Here is a 26,799-nt window from a genome sequence, read left to right on the forward strand (position 1 = left end):
CTGTGAACGTGTGACTGCTTGCTGGTGTTACCTGCCTCCCACAGACAACATATTCTGGTGAACACAGAGTTAGAAAACCCGAGTTGTATTTTCACCAGAGTAAACTCTTGTCATGTGACAGCAGGCCTGGGGGCGGGGGGGGGGGGAGGCCTCCATTGTTTGCACAAGGCCAAGTCTGTTTTCTAGTGCCTGCCTTGCATCTCAAAGTCTGTGAGGCATCAAGAGAGAATGGAGAGGGTTTTTTTCCTATAAAGGGCTGGTCTTTAGAAAAAGCTGAGGTAAAACATAAACAAAGGAGACAGCTTATCTTTCTCCCAAGGGGCTGCCGGTGGTATCCACCTGTCAGAGATGCTTCACCTTTGAGTTAGCTAAGCAACGAACTGCCAGAGCTCACTTGTGATGGAGTAGGAAAAGATCAAAGTTATAGAATGGAAAGACCAAAAAAAAAAAACAAAAAACAAAAACGGGGGGGGGTTGGCTTATTAACTGCATTTCTTTTCCCCCAAACTCACTCTATCCACCTCACTCCCATACTAGTATACATGTACACACTTCACATTGAAACACACCACTCCCTTTACTGCCAATTTCGTGGAGAGTGAGGAAGAGGGGTAACCACAGCAAAGAGAAAGAGAAGGGCACTTTGTGAGAATGTTGTGTACTATCGAGTCAGAGCTGACCCACAGCTGACCTTCCAGTGGGTTTTCAGAGGCAGTAATCACATGGGAGGACTGTCCTTTTCTCCCATGGAGTGGCTGTTGGATTCGAACTACATGCCTTCAGGTTTGCAGTGCAGCTTCTTGCCACTAGGCCACCAGCGCTCCCTATTAGGAATACATATGTCAAAACACATGAATGTAAATTACCTTTGTACCTCTGGTTTAAAAAAAATACGCAAGCATTTCTATTTGTCTGGTTGGTGACTTTGATAGCTTGCTTGCTTGTTTTGTCAAAACCAAACAGACCCATCTCAGGGCCAGAGACCTTGAAAACTTTCCTCAAACTTCTTACTATGATGCATAATTGTCCACCTAGCCCACCCTTCTGAGCAGGGTAGATTGTCAGCCCCGAGACACACTTCTTCAGAGAGCTATTGTAGCTGGAAGTACCAAGTGGGAAAATAAGTGCTCACCAGAATTTTAGAAAGACAGAGGAAAGAAACTGGGACAGTTTATTTAATGATGGACAAAAGCAGTCATGGGATTCGCCTTTCTTCACTAGGCATGAAGGGCTTTAAAAAATCTGCACAGGTCCTTTTAACCATCTTGTTCATTAAAATGCTAGGCTCCTCTGAGCTTGAAAATATGCTGAGACAAAAGAAGTAAAACTGAATAGCAGACTGTCTGCACTGAATCTGAAGCCAGGCAATGGAGATTTAATGCATGTTTGTTCATGGTTTCTAAGGGGTTCATCCAGACCCTTGATGGCATGTATTATATTCGGTACCACTTCCAACAGGCAAAAAAACCACTGTTCTTCATCTCCCCCCACCTCATATAGTTTTGCTTCTGATTAATTATACTTCTTTTTAAAAAATGTATTATTTTTGTGTGTGTGTACTGTCAAACCAGATCTGACTGGTACAGGAGGAAATTGTCCCTCCTTCTCTGGCAGAGCATCTGGTGGATTCGAACCATGTACCTCTGGGGTTGCAGTGCAGCTTCTTGCCACTAGGCCATCAGAGCTCCCCTTAATTATACTTCTTAAGGTATTCTTGACTTTACCAATTCTGAGAGAGGTTATCACCTTTAGTATTAGCTTTATCGGCGACCTCTCCAGAGTAGTGAGAAGCAATGATGTCATTATATAGACTAAGGTGTGCCTAAATCCAGGCCATGGTCTTTGCAATTACTTGCTATGCAGCAGGGTGTTGGACAATGACTAAGAATGACAGAAGAAGAATTGATGCCTTTGAGATATGGTGCTGGAGAAGAGTCTTGAACATACCATGGACCACAAGGAGAAGAAATAGGTTTATCTTAGAGAGGATGAAGACAAGTTTCTCCTTAAAGGCAAGAATTTTGAAGCTTCAGCTCACATACTTTGGGCACATGACCAGGAGGGACCAGTCCTTGGAGAAGGACATCATGCTCGGAAGGGTGGAGAGAGAGCACAGGAGAGGAAGACTCCGGATGAGACGGATTGACACAATAACTGGGGTAATGGGGGCTGGTGTGTTGGAGTCAGTGAGACTGGCTCAGGACAGGGCAGGTTTCAGAGGTGTTGTACAGGGTCACTATGAGTCACAGGTGACTCAATGAATGGCACATTAGTGTTGTATGTACTAGGAAGTTCCCTTTTGCCTGCTTGTTCTATTTACTATAGATTGTCTTTGATTACTGGATTCTGGACATACTGTGTTGAGGAGATGCATATAGCTTGTCTTCACAAGTCTGGTTTCCCCGTGCCCTCACCCTCCTGTTTGGATTCCCAAACTGTCTGCATTAGCCTTAGCTAGGGGGAGTATCAGGTTAAAGTAGGAAAAAATGCAAACAATCAAGGGATCTTCCTGCTCCAAACTCACTGACTGCTGTTGAGTCTGTTACTACTCATAGTGACCCCTCACTGGGATTCTGAGGCTGTGAATTACAAAAAAAGACCGCCTTTCTTTCTCTCAAGGAGTCATGGGTGGATTCAAACAGCTGGAAATGAGAGGTCCTCTGCTTAGCAGCTTGACGGCAGCTTTACCCTGCGCCACCAGAGCTTCCTTGCTCCAAAGTAGTTTCCCGTTAACCATCGTGGCAAATGCTCTGAGTCCCCTCCCAGCTTCTTTATTCCCACTGGAATGCAGGGCTCCCCTAGAAATACCCTCAGTTGTGGTAGGCTACCCTGCACACTTTATGTGGGGGTTCCCTCTGGTTTTGCTTTTGTTACACGATTCTCCATTCCCCCCCCCTTCAGAAATCTTTCAAGCTATACCCCTACCGTAACAAATTTACTCTTACTTCATTTTAAAACATCCTTTCTTTAATCCCATTAGGTTTTAAGTAGGTGACTCCTGGAGAAGCAGGTGGCTATACTACTGTTAGGTGCTATCAAGTTGAACCTACCTAGTAACTAAACTATTGTTGTTTTGTGATTATCCAGTCAAGCTGACCCTCCAGCGGGTTTTCAGAGGCAGTAAATTGTACAGGAGACCACTCATCTTTCTCCTCTGCAGCAGCTGCTGGATTTGAATGGCTGTTGGGTTGTAAGTGCAAATCCCTACCCCCAGGCCACCAGCACTCCCCAAAACAATGAAATTAATACCCAGCAAAGAAACAGTAAATGCATCATACCTTTTATTTTTAAGAACGAAATAGATAACAATATCTGTTTTTTCCAAAGTTTAAATTAACTAATAAAATGCTGAGAAGTGTCAAGAAATTATTATTTACAAAAGACTACCAAAGGTGGCTAAGTTTTTATTCCAAAATAGGAATAGTGACATGTACAAAGTGATCATTTTACAAACATTGATCTTAATTTTTTATATGCATGGAATTTTTTTCTTAGGAAAGAAAGAAAGATTGATATTAATTCTTTGGCATAATTTTTAAAACAATTTCTTGGATTTCTATCCATTCGAGTGCTTATAAATGTTGGAAATCCATGTATAAGGAGGCATTCTATGATTAACTCATAAATTTGAAACTCTAAGGTGAGGAGTCCTGTATCTTGAAAATTTTACTTCAGTTACAGGCGATTCCAAAGCAGTGCAGTATTGGGAGAGGAGGTTGGGGGTTGCAGGGAGATACTTTGGAATACTGAAACTAGGGATGTGGATTGTGTTTACTCTTCTTCCCAGATGTGTGATCTTGGTTGAGATGCTTTCTCTGCAGCTCTATCTTTCAAATGGAGTGAGTAACTGGAAACGAGGTTTTGGCAAGGATTAAATAAGACAGTAAATGTAAAAGCACCTGGCTCAGTACCTGGCCTAAAGCTGGCATTCTCAAACATCAGTGTAAAAGCCATCCTGGTAAACAGAGATAAGTGGGAGGAACAGGGAATGGCCCTGATGTCTTGTGTTCCCATTTCCTCTCTGGTCAGGTTAGAAGTCTCCCTGAAGAAATGAATCTTTAGTAAGGAAAAACAAGGCTATTTCAAGAACTAAAACTGAGCTTCAATAAATTATAATAGTTGAAAGCCTAGTCTCATCAACTACTTTATTAACACTTTGGTTGTTTACTGTTTCGTTTCAAGTAAGCAATTTGGTCCTCTTTTCCTTTGTAAGGCAAATTCCTTTTTTTTGGGGGGGGGGGGAAGATCCATTTCTATAACTCTAATTTCCTTTCTTGTGGTTTTAAAGGAAGCTTCTTTTCATTTTTGTCCTTTTAAAGAAGTAAGGTACTTACCCTATCCTATTTTAAGAGAATTATATTGGCTCTCAAGCAAAACAATTTGCTTCTCTTCATTAAATGTGATGCCTTTGGGCAAGGTTCTAAAATAGCAAACGTGTAGGCATTAAATACTTCTTATTAAGGGATCTAATTCTCACTTTGTCTTGGTTCCAGCCTTGAGAGCAAAAATGCTCTTTGGGAATATTGCTTTGGAGTAGACTGCAGGGAAACCTGATCGGCTGAAATCCCAGCCACGTTCTGAAACACTGGTACCTCTGTAAGATGATCTAAATTAAAAGTGATTCTGCAAGATTAAGAAAAGTTACATTTACTCTGGAAGCATTTAATTGATACAGTAAAGAGACAAACATTTGTTCTTCAAAAACAGTTTCAAATCAGTCCAGGGCAATGTGGTAAGGTAGGAATTCAAGGCCCCAAACTGACAAGGCTTGGGATGCATTCCTGCTTGCCATCAACTTGCCCTTAGTGGCTTTTAGTTAGTCACTACGCATCTCTGGGCCACCGTCCCCTGACAAGCACTATGAGGGCTGGACAATACGCAGTCCTTAGGGCCCATTCCAGTTCAAACCTCCATGGTTCTAGGCCTTCCTGTAGCCTCACTGAAGGTTCAACACTCCACTTTTCCAGAAAATCTGCGGGTGTCTTCCTCAGATGTGTCGTCCAGTCAGAAAAAAGAGCGGTCTGTCCTCCTTGGCGTTGGCAGTCTGGAACTCATCCCGCAGTCGGAACTGCCACTCGTCTTCCAGCTCCAGGCGGACGACTGTCTGGCGGAGTGAGTTCCGGTCCTGGCAGATCACACACAGGGTTGCACCTGTACGGCCAGATGCATGGACAACATGTGAAGAGAAAAGATTAGTCAAAACTACTGCTGGAATGCTATTAGCAATAACACGTATGGGGCTGTTGGGAAGGGAAGCCTCTTTCTTCTTGAGTATCTTAGCAAGACATAACCTGGCAAGATGGCTATCAGGTCAGCTCGGCAAATGGAACAAATTCGAGGCAGAATAAGAGGAGAAAAACAACTGAAGAGAGGAGGAAAAATGAAAGGAGATAGAAGAGTCTGATCAGAAGCCAACTGCTGACAGCTCATAGTCTTTGTCTGTATCTTTCTGTCTCCTGGTACCTTCATCCACGCAGACCTACTGTACCTCCCACCTTTCCCACATGCTCAGCCAAGGAGGTCTGCTCTCTTCTGAATGCCCAACATTCATTAATAATGCTTTGTTCCTTTCCTACCCATTTACCAGTCCTATCCTCCTCCCCTTATGGGCAGAGACTGCTGAAGATACCGCCCAGTATTTCCCCATGTCCTAGATAATATTGATGCTCGCAAAGCAGCTGCTATAGGGGACAGAGTCGAGAACAAAAAAAGACAAAGATAAAAGAGAGAAAAGCTCCATTAGGGATCTCAGCAGATTGGAAATAGATTTTTCTAACTCATATAGGAGGAATATATGTTATTCTCAACCACTGTAATATGAAGACAGCAACAGAAGGAGGAAAAATCATGAACAAGGGCATCTGTGGTGCCTCAAAGTGAAGAAGGAGAACAATCATCTAAAGAAAGCTGGGTTCCAATTTTAAGGATATGGACTGAAAATGGGTACAAATTTTGAAAGATCTGCTACTGACCTAAAAGAAAGGGCAAAGGAGTCAACCTGGAAGAAACGAGACCTGGGACCCTGTCTCTGATTTACATGGTGTCGAGGATGCTTGGGATGGTCCCATTCCCTAAACCTGTTTGCTCTTTAGCAGATCAGCACTGAACCCAAAGGCCCCTCCTCAGAAGCACAGGGGACCACAGGCATTTAAGGCAGGATCCAGGGACGAGCAGGAGAAGTTACCTTTCAGAAAATGGAACTTTTTCAAAAAGCCAGCTCCCACAAAAGAGTCACAGAGATACAGCAGGAGTCCACTGAACATCAAGTCAGAGCTGCTGATGTTTAGAGAGTGGGGCCTGGAGCTCATGTAACAAACAGAAATCTGGAAGAGAGGAACCCAAGAGAGAACAGGGCTTTCTGTGAGGCACTTCCGTGTTCCCAAGGAAGGTGAATCTAATAAACAGTAACTGTTTAGGGCAAATTCAAAGTTTTGGGGGAACTAGAAACAGTATTTTAATCATCTGTACTCTCAAAAATAATTTAAAAGACATTTATCTACAAGGATTAATCCATTATAGATTTAATGAGTTGATAACAAGGAATCAAGAACAAGATTGGACAGGTAGTAAATGAAATAAAATTGAGCTAATTCTGAGGTTAATTAACTGAGATAAAATGAAATTTTATTTAAAACAACAACAAACAAACAAAAAAACCAACCCAAAGCAAAATAAAGACATTTATCCAGACTTATCCACACATGAATTCATTTGAGAAGTGGAAATGTTCCGGCACCCAAAATGAGTTTGATTCTCAACCTGGGCAAACCATTTAAACTCCTCGTCTTCATCATCTATAAAATAGGGCATGGTAGTTGTGCAGTTAAACTCGGTGTCTTTAATTCTACTTCATTTGTTGCTGGGATTTTTTTCGTCTGTTTTAAGACCTCTTTTGAGCCACAGATGTCACAGTGACCCTCTAAACATTACCTGAGGCCCCAGGTTAAGGTAGCAGTCGACTGAGAGCACGGGGTGGTTGTGATTCCTCAGGGAGAGGGGGAAGAAGCGGTGGCTGTGGTACTGGAGGAACTTTTCTAGCAGGAGCTGTGCAGGGGCTGCGAGGAATGTGTGCTTGCTGTCCGGGGCGCAGATGTACTGTGCTGGCACAACGGCCACAGGGTTGTCAGACACCTGTATGGAAAGGCATGAGGGTCAGGCCACTACTCCGGGGGCAGAAGTCTCTCGACAGGCTTCAAGGCACTAGGACAACCAAGAGCATCTGGGTGGCCCAGTCGTGGAGGCTAGAAACAAAGACTGTGTGGTAAAGGATGAACTGAGAACATAGTCTCAGGAGCAAAATACTCTATTAGAGAAGTTAAGTCTTACCAAAATGTATTATGCCAAAATTAATCAGTGTACCTATTCTAAAACAACCAGCCAAACCAGAAAAAATATGACACCATTGAGTAGATTGTAACTCATAGCAACCCTCCACCGGGTTTCTGTGGCTGCCAATCTTTATGGGAGGAGATGCTCCATTTTCCTCCTATTGGTGGATTGGAACTGCCAACCTTTCAGTTAACAGCCTGACAGGTAAGGCCTGCACCACCAGGGCTCCTTAGTCAATAATAATTATTGGTATTTACTGTTACATACATAAAGTTGATATTATTGTTACATGTATAAAACGTGAGACTCCATTGTATTTCTGAGTCTGTAAATTGCAAAGGCAGAAACTGGTCATTTTTCTCCTTCGGAATTGCTGGTAGATTCAAACTGCTAGAGAGGTAGGGTCTCGGTTTAGCAGTGCAACTCTCTACAAACTATGCCACCAGCACCCCCTACTGGCTGTCTCGTCTAGAAAAACAAAAGAACCAACAGACATTGTGCAATTTCCACCCACTTCACTGATGACCATTCACCCTAGGAATGACACCACCGGCGAGAAACCTATCCAGGTCAGGCTCTTCCCGACTGCCCACCTCCCACAAGCACTGAACGCCATGTCCCATCTGCTCTTAGTCCTGCTTATTCCTCCCCACTCCCCTTTGTTTCCCTTAACTACAACCACTTCTAGGATCTCTTACTTCCATTATCATTGTATTTCCATGTTGCATATCACCCAGGACTCCTTATATAAACAAAACTAATGAAATCCTCTGTTGAATACCTGCCAGTGGCTTCTCACGGTTGTTGTTAGATGCCATCCAAGTCAACTGCAACTCATAATGATCCTATGAACAACAGCTCTGAACCCTGCCCTATCCTGTGCCATCCCTACCACCTTCAACATACTTGAACCCACTGCTACAGTCACTGTGTCAATTCATCTTGTTGAGGATTTTCTTCTCTTACATTAATTCTCCACCTTTGCAAGCATGATGTCTTTCCCCAAGGACTGCCCCTCCTTACAACATGCCCAAAATGTGTGAAACAGGGTTGCATCGTTGCCTCCAAAGAAGTACCCTGGTTTCACTTTCTCCAGGACAGACTTGTTTATTTTCTTGACAGCACATGAATTTATTCTCTCACATTAACTGTCCAACTTTCAGATGCATAGTAAGTAACTGAAAAGACCACGACTTAAATCAGAAGCACCTTAAACTGATGTTATTGCTCTTTAGTCCTCCAGAATAGTCCTTGACAGCCGATTTTCCCAATGTGATTTGTCTGTTTTTAGATTTCTTGACTGTTAGTACCAAGGGCACTGATTATGGATCCAAGCTAGATAAAATAATTGACTTCTATCTCTTCTCCATCTATTGTGATATTGCCTATTGACTTGGTGGTAAAGATTTTTGTTTTCTTGACAATGAGATGTAACTCAAATTGGAAGCTGCAGCCCTTGATCTTTTGAAGGAAACATTCTATGTTCGCCTCACTTTCAGTAAGCAAGGTTGTGTATCGGCATAACATAGGTTGTTAATGAATCTTTGTTCCATTCTTCTTCAGACAGTCTGATTTCTTGAAAGATTTGTTCAGCAGATGATTGATTAATTATGGAAAAAGGATCCAGTCTTGATGCACACTTTTCTTGATTTTAAACCATGAAGTACTCCCTTGCTCTGTTCAAACAAGTTCTTGGAAAAGCTACAGGTTTCATATTAGCACAATTAAGTGTTCTAGGATTTTCATTTTTTCAGTATTAGCAGTAATTTGTTTAACAAATTATATGATTCACAAAGACAAATAAATGCCTTTGATAGTCAATAAAGGACAAAAAGACATCTTTTTAGTATTCTGTTTCCCATCAAGATCCAACATCAGCAATGATAATCCTGGTGCAACAACCTCTTCTAAATGCAGTCTAAATTTCTGGCAGTTCTCTGTTGAGGCTTCATTACTCCAGGGGAGCGTCTAGAACTTTCACATAAGCCCTGCCTACTCCTCAGCTCATCTCCTGCACTTCCTTCCTCACTCTACACATCCTCCCGCTCCTCCTTTCAGTTCTTTAACTCTGCCTTGCCCAGCCTCCATCAGCAGCTCCCCTGGATTCTGCTCTCTGCCTGGGTCTCATCCTTTGGGTATCTGCCTTAAGACCTCTCCTCACAGAAACAGCCACAATCACAACTCCTTTGGGCCCCGGTAGACTTGGTCTTTCTACTATACACACTTCATTTTTGCTGTGCTTATCAGCATGACTGCATAAATGTAGAGTAAGAACTGGCTCACTGCTGACCCTCCAGCAGGTTTTCAGAGGCCTGTAAATTGCAGTGGAGGAGGCTGCCCATCTTTCTTTGGTGATGAAGCTGGTGGATCCAAACCATGTGCATTTGGGATAGTGGCCCAACTCCTAATCACAAAGATTGTTGTTGTTGTTGTTATGTGCTGTCAAGTCGCTTGCGACTCATAGTGACCCTATGTTCAACAGCCCTAAACTCCGCTCTGTCCTGTGCCAATCGCACTGTCTCTGACATTTCCATACCGACTATCCCTGTCACTGAATCAATCCACCTCATAGAGGGCCTTCCTCTCCTGCGCCGTCCCTCCACCCTCCCAAGCATGATGTCCCTCTCTAAGGACCAGTCTCTCCTCACAACATGTCCAAAGTATGTTAGACGGAGCCTCAGAATCCTTGCCTCCAAGGACCCACCCGCTTTAACCCTTTCCAGGACAAATCTGTTTGTTTTCCTAGCAGTCCATGGTATTCTCAATACTCTTCTCCAGCACCACAGCTCAAAGGCATCAATTCTCCTTCTATCCTCCTTGGTCAGTGTCCAACTCTCTGATGCATAACAAGTGATTGCGAAGACCATGGCCTGTATCAGGTGCACCTTAGTCTCCAGAGAGACACCATTGCTCTTCAGTACTTTGGAGAGGTCCCTAACAGCAGACTTTCCCATGGCAATATGCCTTTTAATTTCCTGGCTGCTGGTGCCAAGACTGTTGACTGTGGAGCCAAGCAAACTAAAGCCGTGTACAATCTCAATCTCTTCACCATCCATCCTGATGCTGCTAATTGGTCCAGTGGTGAGAATCTTTGTCTTCTTGACATTGAGCCTCAATCCATATTGGAGGCTGCAGTCCTTGACCCTCTGCAGCAGGTGCTTCAGGTCCTCTTCAGTTTCAGCAAGCAGGGTTGTGTCATCTGCATAACGCAGATTGTTGATAAATCATCCACCAATCTTGACCCCACATCTCTCCTCATAGAACCCAGCCTCCTGGATAATCTGTTCTGCATATAGGTTGAAAAGTTTGGAAATCTAACAAGACAAATTCACCCTATTCTACAGAGTTGCTATGAATTAGGATCAATTCAATGGAAATGAAGTTTGCTTTTTTTTTTCACCTCCAGGAGCACAAAGAAAAATATGGTAATATACCTGCCCTTGAAGAGCTCTGCCTACTGAGCTGACAAACAAGTAAGCAAATACCATCCAAAGTCACTAGGAGTAATGACGGAGTATGTAGGGAACTTACAGGAGAGTCCTTAACCCAGCCCAGGGGGCAAGCATATAATGCAGCTTTGGGGTAAATGTGATCTCTGAGCAGAATTTTAAAGGATACTGGTTAGAATTAGAGGCCAGAAGAGAAACTGAATAGGATCTTTAACTTCCAATAGTTCTGTCATTCATTAGAATCCTTGACTAACACTATCTAATGGTAAAGTTTCCCCTGATTCTAAAGAGATCCTGTAGCCTCCCCTAATAGGTCCCCCACCCTCAGTTCTTACACCAAAACAACCCATCAGCCTGGCTGGCACTCACCTTAGACGTGATGTGAAAGGACCTGTGCCCTCCCACTGCAATCTGCTTCTTCATCATGCTGAAGCGGTTGAATCTGCAGAGCAAGAGGCCCGCACTGTGCACGCGCAAGTTGAAGTCCACATCGTCACACATGAACCTGCTCAGAACCAGAGGATGGATAAAGGCTGACTGAAGGGAGTGCCCAACTCCCTGTCAGTCCTCTCCTTCAGAGATACCTAGTGCTAGAGTGCCAGTCCTCTTACTACTGTCTATGATCATGATGGGCTTTGTTCCTCCCCTGTAAAGTCCTTAAGGAGGGATGCAAGACAAAAACAAGTGAAAAACATAAAAGGAAATAAACACTAACATATTTGTACTAGGAAGGAAATACTTTTTTTTTTTTACTTTCATGAATGTATTTATTCGTAAGACGGTTGTAAAGGAGAAATCATGAAATATACGTGTAATGTAAAAAACAGACTATATGAAACACAACATATATTAGAGATACAAATATTAATTAAAGTTATCAACTGATCTAAAACCAATTTTGAGCAAGAAATATGAACAGCAAATGTGTTCCAATTTCTTTCATTTTATGATCTTCAGACCTGGTAAAACTCATGAACGGAGACAGAAATCAAGTCAGAGGTTACTTAATCTCAGGAGGTGGAGTTTGTCTTGGTTGAAAAGGTCCAAGAAGATAGGTTTTGGATGTTTGGACACACTTCTTACCCTCTTAACATGGTTAACTATGGGGAGAAAGTGTAAGATTTTATAAATCCATCATGTCCTTCAGGTAAGATTAGTCTCAATTTCACATGAATTAAAAACATAAAACCAATAAGAAATTTGGAAAGAAAGATGAGCACTACAAGGTCTTGGAGACAAGCATATTTGATTGTCTGGATACTCCCCCACCCCCTGCCACTCCTCTGATGGTTCAGGCTGGCAGTTGCTGGTGCGTTCTGACGGAATGCCAGGGGCTTATGAGGTGTGTTGACACTGGAGATCCACAGAGACCAGGCACTGCCCTGCATGGAGGTGCTGTGTCTCTTTATGGGTGAAGCCTTTAGGCTGGCCGTTTTATGGTTTTGGTTTGTGATTCTGGCTTTACTGACTGAGAAAACAAGAACCTTCTTCAAGTCCCCTGAGTTCCAGTGGAAGATGAAGTTGAGTGTTTCTCTCTCTGGCTTTCTGGTGAGCCTCTGCTTTCTGATCAGACTGGTGCGGGCCTATAGAAGTCGACTTTATGTGAGAAATGAAAAGCAGCTTGCAGACACCTTGGCTGCATTGATTAAAGAAAAATGTCAGCTACTGGAAAATCTGATTGATGCCCGAGACAATTGTGCAGCAACTGAGTTAATGCTGAAGAAGCAGCTTCAGGAGAGAAAGGTGCTGATGACCGAGAGACTGGAGGACCTTTACAAAAAGAGCCTGAGGGGAAAAATATATCTGGTCCTTTCTCGCCACCGGCCTCCTAAGCCTCAAGCCTGTCTGATCATCACGAAGGACAACTGAGGCTGTGGTCACAGGGGCTTCAGGGGAGCCGAGGACTATCACCTTCACTCCTGGATCCTAGGCTCATCTCTGGTGGTCGAATGAATCTGCAGTATAGACCCTTCTCTCTTCACCCACATGGAAATAGCCCTCCCACCCCCGCCCCATTTCTAAAATAATTCTGTTAAACAAAAATATGTTATTAATCATACAATTTCTCCTTTTTTATTACTGTCTATGTATTTTGTTGTAAGAAAAAGGGGCAGGCCCTTCCTGTTAGGATTTGCAGTCTCAGAAACCCACGGGAGATTTTTGTTGGTGGAATTGATCTGATGACAGTGAGTTAGATTTCTATGATGTCTATGTTGTGGTGACATCTAAGACCATCATCATTTGGAAATATTCAGTTTAGCAATAACTTTTAAAAGTAAATCACAGATTTGGGGAGAAGCACTACTGTTAGCTTCACCACGCAGTAACCCTTAAGCTTAACAAGAAGGGACCATGACACTTTATAAAGGTGGGCAGAGATGCCATTCCTGAAAGGGAACAACAGGCTTCCTGGCTTGCCATTCATGTATCTTGGGGAATACCACACAGCACGCCGGAGCAATGAATTTGAAAATCACTACTTAACTTAGGAGGGACTGAAGAGTATTGTGCTGAGAGAACTAACTCAGTCCCGTAAGGACAAATACTGTATAAAACCCTTATTGTAGAATGAGTTTAAGGATCCACAGTGGGGAAGGTGGGAGCAGAGGGGTGAGGATGGGCAGGGAGTGGAGTGAGGGGTTAATCAAAGGGTCACTCAGTGGGATGGAGTGGAGGTGAAGGAAAAGGGAAAGATTTGGTGTCAAAAACAATGTATTAAAACTTTGTAAATAAACCAGTATAAAATAAAATTTTAAAAACCCAAAGAATAAACTATTAGGACTGTAAAGTCCTTTCCTTCCTCCCCCAGAATGGCTACTGAAAGAATCCATTCACAGGAAGCAGCCGCTGTGCTTTTTCTCTCTGTCAAGGATGTGAAACTACCCTACCCTGCCCCTTTCCTAGGTTATCTGAGACCCCAGTCCACTTGTAAGAAACACCTGTGAGCATCCCCGTCCTCAAGTTCCCTTAGAGAGGGAGATATCATTCTTGGGAGGGTGGAGGGACTGCGCAGAAGAGGAAGACCTTCGATGTGATGGGTTGATTCAGCGACTGGGGTAATGGAGGTAGGTGTGTCAGAGGCAATAAGATTGGCACACAATAGAACAGGGTTTAGGGTTGTTGTACATATGGTCATTATGAGTCACAAGTGTCTTGACGACACATAACAACAACAACAATTTGAATTTTAAGACGAATATATTTGGGGGGAAAGCAATTGAAGGCAAAGAACCTGTTACATTAAATGTTTAGTGTCTCGTGCTCACTGTTACAGAATCTTACAAGGAAATACATTCTTAAGACTTAAACTACATAAGGGCTACCAGCACTGTGCACCAGGCACTGTGCAAGGAACTTTAAGGTCACTTGCAAAAAGAGTTTACTTGTTAAAAGAAAACAAGAATCTAAATAAATGGATTATAAGACTTAGTATCACTAAAATGTAAATAATGTCTATGACAACCACAGGTTCAACCACAGGTTCAATCAAAAGTTTAACAGTCCATTGCAGGAATGGGATAGACATTCCTCAAATATATACAGAATTGCAAAGAGTCCTAAATAGTCCAATTTATCTAGAAAAGAACAAAGTTGGAGCACATTCCCTCATTTCAAAGCATGCTGTAAAGCTACAGTAATTGAAAGAGCACAGTACTAAAATAAGCAGACTGAAAATCTAGAAATAAATCCATATATCTATGGTCAATTGATTTTTTTTTTACAAGGGTCCGTCTTATTAGCAAAGAACAGTCTTCAACAAATGCTACTGGGACAACTAAATCTGTACATTGAATTTAGACCCTGATAACACTTATGAAAAATTAACTCTAAACGGATCAGTGACCTAAACAGAGCAAAACCACAATATGCTTAGAAGAACCAGGTGTAAAGCATCAAGGCCCTGTTTTGGTTACAGAGTCTTGTATATTACCCTAAAACCACATTTAGGAACTCAATGCTGCTGAATTGGAATCACCTCGTAGCTGACCCTCCATTGGATTTCTGAGGCTGTAAAACAGGACAGGAGGAAGACTATCTATCTTTCTCCCATAGAAGGTTTGGCTTAGTGTTAGGAGTGTAACTCCCTGGGCACTATACACCACAGGACTCCTAAAACATGAGTAACAAAAGACACAACTGATCAAATAAATAGCTGTCTTTAGTGCTAAAAGCTCCTAAAATGTTTTGAGGAGAGGGAGCCAAAAAAGCACGATAATCAAATACTACTAAGTAATTAATTCAACTGTCACGTACATTAGTAAGTGAATTTGAACAATCTTATGCAAATATCACCTACATAAATTAGGTAACATTTAAAAATGTGAAAGCTGAAAGCAGGGTCCAGGACAATGTGTATGAGCAGGAACCCTCTAGTTTAACTGACACCTGAAGGCAAAGTGAAGCTGGTATGATGCAGACGCTTCTTCACAGGGGCCTCTGGGCCAGTGAACGGTGTCGCCGCTGCCCCAGCCACATCACCCCACCCGCCCACTTCCAGGCCAGGAGCATACCGATTCTGGTTGTACTGCACGTTCTGAGTCAGATCCACATTCAAGATGATGAAGTCGTGAACGTGACAGCGGGAGAAAGGCTCTCGCACCTCACTGCTTCTGGTCTTGCTGGACCACTTCCTCATCCCAATCAGGGCATAGTGAGTAATGTTGGGGGATGCCTCGATGTGCTGCATGATGTGCTTCAAGGAGACGTTCCTTTCCGACCAGGAAAACTCCCTGATCCAAGGAGGGAGATTCATATCACTATGTTGACATTCAAACGACAGCCAGGTTCCTGTACTAGGCCAGCCATGAGCCTCATGTGCAAATGAATCTGTCACAGCCACTAATTGTGCTGGAACTGGGTCAGGCACTCACCTCACCCTCATTACGGTTTAGAACCGACATATAGCTGACCCTCCACTGAGTTTCAAAGTCTGTAACTTGTATGGGAGGAGACCGCCCATCTTTCTCTCATGAAGCTGCTAATGTATTTAAAAAACAAACAAACAAAAAAAAAAAAAAAACAAACCCAGCAGACCTAAGGTTAGCAGTTTAACTGCCTATCAACTATGCAAGCAGAGCTTCCTACCACATACTCTCTATCATCTAGTTCTCATAACAGCCCTGTGACACAGGCATTATTAATCCTATTTTACAAATAAGACAACTGTGTATCTTGCCCACTGTTACTTATTAGAGTTTAGGCTTGGGCAGTTCTTTCTGGTTCCAAATCTTAGGTGTTTTTTCTCATGAGAAGCCATTTCCAGTTTGCCTGACAAGAGGGAAATCCTTCTAATACAACATGTACTTTGTAGTGCTTATAGGGTTAAAGACTATTTCCCATTTAAAGCAGAATATACTAATTTTCTATTTGTATCTTAAAACAAACAAACAAACAAGAAAGCAAGCAAGCTAGGGTAGTGGAGGCAGAATTTCACCTGCTTCGCTCCCCAGCATAGTCAACATCCACCATGTTCCACATCACGCAGGAGTCGTCAGAAATCACAATGAAGGGCCAGATGTCCTGCGGCTTGATGCCCAGCTCCTCCTGCCGGTTCCGCTCCAGCTCCAGGTTATGATAGGAGAGCTCTTTGATTAGGAAATGGGCCGCACCTGAAATGAGCAAAATGACTCCAAGCTCAGGTCGGTTTAGATCCACAGGAGTCACAGCCCCCATCAGGACTGCTGGTTCGCTCCCAGCTTTCCTCACAGGCAACAGCGTCCACAACTGGCCACTGACACGGGAGAGAAAATCACAAGAAGGAAAAAGCTCCTCTCCAGTTGGCATACACATTTGTTTTTCTTATCCTTTCTATTGTAACAACTCAGAATAAGAATTAAAACCATAAAACAGTATTTATTAAAAAATAAATAAAATAAAATTTTGGGGCACATGGGCAGGAGAGACTGATCCTTGGAGAAGGACATCATGCTTGGAAGGTGCAGGAGAGGAAGATCCCAGACGAGATGGACTGATAGAGTAACTACGGCAATGGAGGTAGGTGTGCTGGACTTAGTGAGACTGACTCAAGACAGGCTTCAGAGCTGCTGTACATAGTGTGGCTATGAAGCACATAACAACAAAACCTAAAAATCAAAAAAGCAAATGAAAGCTCTGTAATTGCTGAGGGATTCCAACTCCAGCAAACCTCCAGGACAGCACAGAACTGCCTCCCAGAGTCTCCGAGGCTGTGCATCTTGATACTCTGCTCCCTCAGAGCAGCTAGTGAGTTTAAACAAGTGGCTTTTCTAATGGCAACCTAATGGTTGATCTATAGCACCAAAATGCAAAGAACTTGATGCTTCTCCCTTACCCTTTTATTTTTTGCTTCCCTTTTTTAAATTAATGATTTTTAATGCAACATACATATATTTTTACAGCATATTTTTTCCATTTATTCCCCCCATTCACTCATTGTTGTGCATTTTCCTCCCTGCACATCTCTCCCCCCAGTTCGTGTTCTCTTTAAAAAAAAAATCTTTCATTGTTATACAATCCTCCCCACAGTCCTGTCCACTTTATTATGACTGGAAGAGATCTTTATTTGTTCCCATTCCAAAGAAGGGTGACCCAACTGAGTGTGGAAACTACAGAATAATAGCATTGATTTCACATGCAAGCAAGATTCTACTGAAGGTTATCCAAAAATGACTGGAACAATACATCAGCAGAGAACTGCCAGAAGTCCAGGCTGGGTTTAGAAGGGGTCGTGGTACTAGGGATATTGTAGCTAATGTTAGATGGATCTTAGCTGAAAGCAGAGAATACCAGAAGAATGTCTATCTGTGTTTCATTGATTATGCAAAGGCATTTGACTGCATGGATCATAACAAACTGTGGCTGACTCTGAGAAGAATGGGAATCCCAGAACACTTGATCGTGCTAATGCGAAACCTATACTTGGACCAAGAGGCAGTCGTCAGAACAGAGTAGGGCAACACTGCATGGTTCAAAATTGGGAAGGGTGTACGCCAGGGATGTGTCCTATCTCCATACATTTTTCAACCTGTATGCAGAGCAGATTATCCGAGAGGCTGGGCTCTATGAGGAGACGCGTGGCGTTAGGATTGGTGGACGATCTATCAACAATCTGCGTTATGCAGATGAGACAACCCTGCTCGCTGAAACTGAGGAGAACCTCATGCACTTGCTGCAGAGGGTCAAGGACTGCAGCCTTCAGTATGGACTGAGGCTCAATGTCAAGAAGACAAAGATTCTCACCACTGGACCAATCGGTAGCATCAGGATTGATGGCAAAGAGATTGAGATTGTTCACAGCTTCAGTTTGCTCGGCTCCACGGTCAACACTCTTGGCACCAGCAGCCAGGAAATAAAAAAAACGTATTGCGATGGGAAAGTCTGCTGTTAGGGACCTCTCTAAAATACTCAAGAGCAACGGTGTCTCTTTGGAGACGAAGGTGCACCTGATACAGGCCATGGTCTTTGCAATCACTTGTTATGCATCAGAGAGCTGGACAATGACTAGGGAGGACAGAAGGAGAATTGACGCCTTTGAGCTGTGGTGTTGGAGAAGAGTATTGAATATACCATGGAATGCCAAGAAAACAAACAGATTCATCCTAGATAGGGTTAAAGCAGGCTGCTCCTTGGAGGCAAGGATTCTGGGACTTCGTCTGACATACTTTGGACATGTTGCAAGGAGAGACAGGTCTTTGAAGAGGGACATCATGCTGGGTAGAGTACAGGGACAGCGGAGGAGGGGAAGACCCTCTATGAGGTGGATTGATTCAGTGACTGGGGCAGTCGGGATGGGTGTGTCAGAGGCAATGCGACTGGCACAGGATAGAGCAGAGTTTAGGGCTGTTGTACATAGGGTCGCTATGAGTTGCAAACGACTCAACGGCACATAACAACAACAACAACATCATGAAAATAATATTTAATCCTATATTCCTTTTAAACAGTTCTCTCCCTCGTCTGTTTCAATGCAGTATACATTATTTATCCCCTCTTTTCTTAGGTTCCCCCCAATCCCAATGTCAGTCCCGTTTTACAACAGTGGCACTATGCAGTATTTGTCCTTTTGTGACAGAGATATTTCTTATAAATTCTAAAAGAACATATTTTGCTGAATATTTTGAAAAATACCTACCCACTCCAGCACTGTTGAAGATACTGGGGAGGACCAGCATGATGTGGTTGGGCCAGTATTTCTTATAAATAGCCATCTCATACTCCTTCACTACTAGCACATGCAAGTGACTGGCACCATCCATCGCGTGATACAGATTAAACAGTCCGTGTTCGTGACGGCCAGTTGTGGGGGTAAATGTCGGACTTTTTATATATTCTTGACTCTGTAAAGTATGGAGATAATGAGACAGATTGCTTGTAAAAATGACAGTTATCCCTCATCTTTTGAAATGTGCCTTTAAATAGCAGCAAAAATGGTGTGGCAGTTAGTTCTGGGCCTACTCTCAGGAGGATGTACACACTGAACGCCTGCTTTGAGCATGCCACAGTTACCACGAGAACAGACCCAGGCTAGCCTTCCAGAGAGGGAGACACCACATGGAGCAGAGACGACCTGGCCCAGCGGAGGCCACTCTAGACCCGCAACACCCAGTGATCCCGACAGTTAAGCACAGCCAAGCCCAGCAGAACCATGTTGTTGAACTTATCAGACCGGTTGACCCACAAAATCTTCAACTAAGTACATGTTTGGTTAGGAATGGTTTGTTATGCAATAAAAGCTAACTAGCATATAGCATTTTACCAAATTCTTTACACACACTTTCATAATGAAGACTAATACTGTGCTTTGAGGACACATTATCTCTGCCAAACTCAATTCTCTAGATAGTAAGAGCATATGACACCTCTCATCCACTGAACCATGCAGCCTAGCTGCTTATACTCTCAGAGTACAATAGCCTTTCTTTAAGTTTTCCTCAATATATTCCTCTAGCACATCTAGGTCTTTTGTTTCTTCTAAAATTTTTAAAGCAACAGTTACAAAATTATGCACATAGCTGGGGCTCATAACCAAATCTGACCAGATGGGTGGAAAAGTGACTGGATCAAACTGTACCTCCAAGCACAGACATTTCACTAGAGAATCCCCCCACCTTCAGCCTTTGGGATAGGAATGTGAAGACCACCTTCTAAGAGAGGTGCTTTCTAAATGTTCTTTTGTACTTTCCAAATGTTCTCACTGGTTGACAACAGACTGCTAGATCAGAAAGGCTAAGTTCAACTCTACAGAAGTCCAGCATCCTGAAGAAGAAAATAATGGGTTTGTACCGACTGGGGCTAATTAAAGAGCAGCAAATTCAGTCTGAGGTTGCCAGACCAGCGTTGCCAGGCTCCACTAGAGAGTAACTTTGAGATGAATGCTGATCACACAGACAAGGGACTAGTAAGAACAATCACTTCCAAAGGTGTAGGAATTTATTTTTAAGGCTAGATGCCTCAAAATGTATGGGTAAAATGAGATCTAGGATTTACTTCAAAATAACAGGAAATAACGAGGAAAAGGTTCAGTAGATATAGCTGCAACACTAGTGGCCATGAATCAGTAATCATTGGAGTTGGTTAGTATGCATTAAGAGTTTCATCCTAATAATTCAGCTACCCAGGATTTTTGTTGATAGGGTCGTTATGAGTTGCCTACGACTTGATGGCACTTAATAACAACACACCTTTGTTTTAAATTTTTTACAACAGTGAGCTTTAAAAGAATGGTAAGAAACCTCAATGGTGTCAAGTGTGAATCATCTCAGAGCTGCCTCTCCGGTGGGTTTTCAGGGACTGTAAACTGCACAGGAGAAGATGGTCCATCTTTCTCCCTCAGAGAAGCTGGTGGATTTGAACCACTAACCTGTGGGGTGGCAGCGCAACTCCTGACCCATTAGGCTACTAGATTTCAACAGCAATGAGCGGGAAGGCATATCTATTTGGGCCTGTTATTTTCCAGGAACTGTGTGAGTGCCTTACACTGGTTCTAGTAAATACTGTTTACAGCAAGCTATTGCAAAAGTTACTACTGACCATTTTTGCAGATGATGAACCCGAAACTCAGCGATATTCAGTGACAAGATCAAATTAATGGAACTAATGAATGATGAAGACAAACTTTTATCTAGTGATTTCAAAGCCCCTGTGCAACTTCACCATCTCCAAATTAATTCTGCCACCATGAGCATCAGGCAACCACTGTCCCTAGGTCGCAACATCATGACCACTTGAAGCCACTCTGAGCCCTCTGGGGGGCACAGCCAGTACCTTGTCTGTGACGAGGGGCAGCCGCATGCTCTCCAGCTGGCCTCCTGGTTGGCTGAAGACGAAGTGGTGCTCCTTGGACTTGGGGATGATGAAATGGAGTTGGATTTCCTCTCCTAGCATGGAGTAAGAGAAGGCAAAGGCGTGCAGAGTGGACTCATAGAGCTGAGGTATGAGGGGGAAAGGACAGAGCTTATCATCAGAGTCCAGCTTTACTTCTCAGCAGATCCCAGGCCCGTCCATGACCATGACTACATAGATATCAATGCTAGCTCTGTCCCACAGCACAAAGTGTAGATACCCAAGTCTGGCTATTTGGACAAACATACCCCACACATATACAGTCAGCCAGGGCCTGCTCCTGTCCTTACTTCCTTGTTCTCTGCTTTACCCAGTTATGTCATCTCGGTACTAACCCCTTGTGTTGTTGTGCACTGAATCAGAGCTACCAATGGTAGCTCCTAACTGACCCTCCAGCGGGTTCTCTGAAGCAGTAAATTGCACAGGAGGTGACTGCCTACCTTCCTCCTGCAGAGCAGATGGTGAATCTAAACTGTGTGCCTTTGGATGGGCATCACAACGTCTTACCACTAAGCCAACCAAGGCTCGACCCTTCCCAGACCTGAGATTTATTCCTTAAATGCACTGGGTTAATGAAAGCATTCAGGCTAAGAACATTATGTTCCAACACCACCCAGCTAAAATCACCTCTATACCCCAAGATTCCAATTCTCCCCTTTTTTGAGCATTCTGCCTTAGGTGGGTGGCAAACTCTGACTTTTCAAACTCCTGTTTCCTTCCTCACACCCAAAATGGTATCTTCATTTATAAAATGTGGGTAACACCACTGTCTCATTCATAAAAATGTGTGTGTGTATGCAAAATAAGAACTAACTAGACATGACAGTTTCTTAGCTAGAGTATAGTAAGGAAATGGATTATAGGTGTTGCTTGAACATGGCCTCATAAGGTGACCAGCCCTGGCTTAAAGCCTCTGGGTATAAACAGTCTTATCCCAAATCTAGAATAAATAAGATTTTCTCTCATGGAAAAAGACTGGGAAGAACTGATGTAGATAAATGTCTGGCATTGCCGGGCATGTACATAGGGACTCAATGAATACAAATTTCTCTCGTTATCTATGTAATTTCTATGCTATACTCATATTTCTCTTCTTGTCTGCTTCACATGATTCTAAAACTTTGCTTATGTTTCTTTCTCCTTCCCTAGACTGTAAATCTTGACTCTAGGGCCAAAGTATGTTCATCTTTGTGTTCCAGTGTTGAGGCATATAGTTTCTACTGATTTTTTAAAAATTCCTGGTTAACTCTGCAACTAATAATTGTGTTAACTTCGAAAGAATCACTATAGTAGAGAGCGCAATAATTTCACGAATTATTGAAGGGAACCAAGGATGGAAGCAGGAAGGAAGGGCTTCCAGAACTTTCAATTTTCCTCTTTAGAAGGAAAGCATAAGAACTGTGGAAATTAAGTGGAATAGCACACATAATATACAGAGAGGCTGGAAGTGCCCCTTCATGCTGTGCTCTTGGTGTCTATGACTTACCTGGTAGCGAGGGTGGAAGCCCATGTACTGGTGGCACTGCTCACAGTGGTGGTAAGTGTTATAGGCTGCATACTTGGACAGTCTCATCCGCGCCGTCTGACACCGCATGTAAAGGTCCTCCGGCTTCCGTGTGGTTCCTCTGTCTGCACAAAAGATCCCAACAACACTGTTGTTGCTGTTATGTGCTATCGAGTCACCTGTGAGTTATAGAAACCTTATGTACAGCAGCTCTGAAGCCTGCCCTGTCCTAACCCAGTCTCACTAACTCCGACCAACCTACTCCTATTGTCCCAGTTACAGTGTCAATCCATCTCATCCAGGGTCTTCCTCTCCTCCACTGTTCCTTCACCCTTCCAAGCATAATGTCCTTCTCCAAGGACCATTGTTGTTATTGTTTTAAATGCTGTCAAGCATGACTCATAGTGACCCTATGAACAAAAGATCTGAACTCAGTCCTGTCCTGCACCATCCTCACACTTCCCAACACAGAAGAGCCCATTGCAGCAGTCACCATGTAAATCCACCTGGCTGAGGGTCTTCCTCTCCCTTGCCAACCCTCCACCCTTTCCAAAATCACGTGCATCTCCAAGGAATAGCACCTTCTAGCAACATGTCCAAAGTATGTGAGGCGAAGCCTCATCATTCCTGCCTCCAAAGGGCAATCCGGGTGTATCATGTCCAAGACATATCTATTTGTTCTCTTGGCCATCCAAGGGATGTTCAGTGCTTTTCTCCAATACCACAGTTCAAAGGTGTCAATTCTTTTTCTGCCATTCTTACTCACTGTCCAGGTCTTGGATGCATAATTAGTAATTGAAAAAACTACGGCCTGATTCATACAGACCTTAGTCCTCAAACTGACATCACTACTCCTCAAAAAATTTTAAAGGTCCCTAACTGCAATTCTCTATACTCCCCCAAGTACTCTGAAGAAGACGAGTATGATGGTTAAGGTTGTGTGTCACCTTGGCTGCCTAGGACTCTCTGGTTTGGCAGTAATGATGCAGTCATTCTACTGATTAGATCCAATGAGACTTAATATGATGGAATTAAGTCTCTAATGATATCAGATATAATGAAATCACTTCCTTGATGAGGTCTAATATAATCATCTAAATGAGGAGGTCTGCTTTAAACAGCCAATCAGTTCAGGGAAATTTCATCTGGGGTGTGGTCTGCATTAAATATCTATGACAACTAGCAAAGCTCTCTTGCTTTTGGTTCTCTGGATCCTGCATCCAGCTTATGACCTGCCAATCTAGGGCTCATGAACTCCTGCAACTACTCGAGTCAGCAGCATTCAGCCTGACATCTGGATGGACCTGCAGACATGGGACTCACCAGCCTCTGCAGGTGCGTGAGCCATTTCCTCGGTTAAATATCTATTTAAAAGCTTCACTGCTTTGGTTTCTCTAGAGACCTCAGCCGAAGACAATGAAGTAAGAACCTTAAAAGCCTGACCTTCAGTCTTTATACTTTGATGGTGTGAACATATTAGACTGGCATCCTCATACTTTGGGTCATGAATAATGTAGTCAAAAGGCATCTTCTTGAACAGCTCCAGGTCTGGCCAGGGATCGCTAAGCTGGAGATAATGCCAATCTGACTCTTCTTTGATATCTGTAAGAATGATAAAAATATAAACAGGTGACAAAAAAAGGAAGTAAGAGTGAATTCATTGAAATGTGCGTAAGGATGATGCTTGGGATGGAACTGTGAGTGACTCTACAGGTTGCCCACAAATATCTTTGTATCTTGAAAGCTCTTAGCACATGCCCTTTGTCCAGCACCAGAGGGATCACTGCGATCTATCTTCACTCAGAAGAGCAGGTTCAGACTCCGTTTCTATGAGAATGAGTTTGCAGCAACTCTGTCACACTAGCTTCAGCTCCTCCCAGAGGAGTCACCCGCGTCCTTCTCAACACACTTAACTTTTGTTCTGTACTTCTCCCCACGCCATCATCCAAACACACCACACTGGCTCCCACTACTGGTTATCTGCACCTCTACTAAACACATTTTTCCTCTTGCCTCTATATATTTAAAGTGCACCTAGCCAAGAACCCATCTTTTATCACTCTACATCTAAGTCTCTTCTGAGACTTTAAACTCTGATTTTTTTCTCATTCTCAAAGACAATAATATTCATGGCCCAGGCCACATTTTCACATTTCCCATGCATCATCTCATATTCTGATTAGTACAGGTTAATGTGCTCAGTGAAGGACCTTAGTGGTGCAGTAGAGTAAGTACTGGGGTGCTAAGAGGTCAGTGATTCAAACCCATAGCCACACCTTAGCAGAAATAGGAGGCAGTTTCTTCCTGTTAATAAGAATAGCCGCAGAAACTCAATGTGGGGTTGCCATTAAGTCAGTCGAAGTGATACTATAGAAATGAAGTTTTTGTTCGTTTATTCTAATTGAAATTTACTTATTGACAAAATGTAAAAATCATCATCATTATCTATCTGGTCCAGCTCAGGAAATTAAATATATTGACTTTGTGCATGTGTGTATCTGTCCATATGTATAGTGAACATGTTGAGGTTGTTATATGTCATCAAGGTAGAACCAACTCATAGTTGACCCTTCAGTGGACTTTCAAAGGCAGTAAATCACATACGAGTCGAAGCCCACCTTCCTCGCAGGAAGCGGCTGGTGGATTCGAGCCATGTGCCTTTGGGTTAGTCTAATAGGCCACCAGAGCTCCTTATAGTGAACATATTGCATTGTATACACAGAAAGGTCTGATCATCTATTTCCCAAAATCTGCCAACGAAAACCCTTAGGAACACACTGGTCTGATCTGCAACCAATCAGGGGCTGGCCGTCAGGACTGGAGAGCACTGTGTCACTGTGTGAGGGGTCTTCATGACTCAGGGTCAATTCAGGAAGCATGTGGCAGTGAACAACAACATGCTGTATACACAGGCACAATCTCTGAGTATAAGAAGAAAAGAAAGTAAGGCTTATTGTGTTATGCTCATAGGCTCTCAGTGCTGTACATCATTTTACCCCAGAAAACAAAAAACAAGGCAATTAGAGAGTATTTAAGAGAATGGGTTTTGAAGTTTAATAAACTGGATTAAAATCCTTGATGAGAGAGAGGATAGACCAACTCAGTGGACCTGCTGACTTTCATTTCAAAGCCAGCTCTGTATCATGGGAAACTCAGCGCCTGCATGAAGAGCCTGCCCTTTCCTTCAAAGCAGAGACACAGTTCTGGAGGAGAGTCCTGGGCTCCCAATTTTTTTTCTAAGTGAAAACTTAGGCACACTTAAGAACACCTAACGAACTGCTGTCTAGATAGCACTTTTCTCTACTACACCAGCAGGACTGCTTAAACCAATACTCAGTCCCAAAGGTAAAGCTTAATTTGCCATACTAGGCATATGAACCACTGGGAAGGGCCTATAAAAAGGAAACAGGAGGTACTATACATTTAGTGCAAGACAAGTATTTAAAGAGAGTCATTCTAATTAGAATTAGGGTGGATTCTGCTCAGTGAGCAGGAGAAAAGGATTCCCTCCCTCTGTCATATGTTTCTGTTTTGTCCCAGAATGGTGACCTCTGTGCTCAGCTACCTGGGTAGGGGGGGAAAATTCCAAAGTGGGAGAAATCATTCCTGAAGGGTAATTCTACCTTCTATAAGCACTAGTCATATACAGTTTAATCTAAACTCTACCACCTGGATTTATGAGCATGCCACCCACCAGAAAAATACTTATCTTGTGGCATTTCAGAGAAAATGAAATTTAGAGATTTATGTAGTGTCTAGCATGCATTTGACATATCGAAGGAGTTCAGTGAAGAGTCGTTGCTTTTAATATTAGTACTAGGAACACAATTCTGATATTGAGCAAAATCACAAAAAGAAAGACGAAAGCTCCCCATGGGGTCCTTACAATGAATCTGATCATTAGTTCAAGAACTTCTTTTGGGAGATATATGACTAGGTATTTCTGTCATCACAGGAGTCTAGAGTGAGGGCTACATGGTGGAGGGGACCTGGGGGAGGGTTTGTAAAACAATAAAAGAATCTTCTCTTTTACTTTTCCATAATTTTTGACTCATGTACTTATAACTTGTTAGTCAAATTTGTGTCTTCTAGGTTGCAACACCCTCATGATACATCTTCAAGGATATGAACATGTACGGCCAAGCACAATCAATAAGAGTGCATCTAAATTCCAAAATCAATCTCCATAATAGTCTA

The 26,799-nt window shown here is 42.9% G+C and overlaps 1 protein-coding gene across 3 annotated transcripts in view; it reads right to left on the reverse strand.

Annotated features, from left to right (window-relative positions):
• Positions 1-4,987: 4,987 nt before the first annotated feature.
• GREB1 (growth regulation by estrogen in breast cancer 1) overlaps positions 4,988-26,799 on the reverse strand; it is a 117,383-nt gene continuing 95,571 nt past the window's right edge. For all 3 annotated transcript variants that reach the window (XM_006880675.1, XM_006880674.1, XM_006880673.1), the window contains exons 23-32: positions 24,046-24,204; positions 22,585-22,727; positions 21,021-21,182; positions 18,889-19,093; positions 16,213-16,387; positions 15,290-15,508; positions 11,148-11,283; positions 6,931-7,131; positions 6,185-6,323; positions 4,988-5,151 (exon numbers count right to left, since the gene is read on the reverse strand). In XM_006880675.1, the coding sequence (XP_006880737.1) occupies positions 4,988-5,151; positions 6,185-6,323; positions 6,931-7,131; positions 11,148-11,283; positions 15,290-15,508; positions 16,213-16,387; positions 18,889-19,093; positions 21,021-21,182; positions 22,585-22,727; positions 24,046-24,204 (1,703 nt within the window). The remainder of the gene's footprint in view (positions 5,152-6,184; positions 6,324-6,930; positions 7,132-11,147; positions 11,284-15,289; positions 15,509-16,212; positions 16,388-18,888; positions 19,094-21,020; positions 21,183-22,584; positions 22,728-24,045; positions 24,205-26,799) is intronic.

Source organism: Elephantulus edwardii, unplaced genomic scaffold (genome assembly GCF_000299155.1).
Source record: "Elephantulus edwardii isolate Elephantulus edwardi_28Jun2011 unplaced genomic scaffold, EleEdw1.0 scaffold00009, whole genome shotgun sequence".
NCBI lineage: Eukaryota > Metazoa > Chordata > Mammalia > Macroscelidea > Macroscelididae > Elephantulus > Elephantulus edwardii.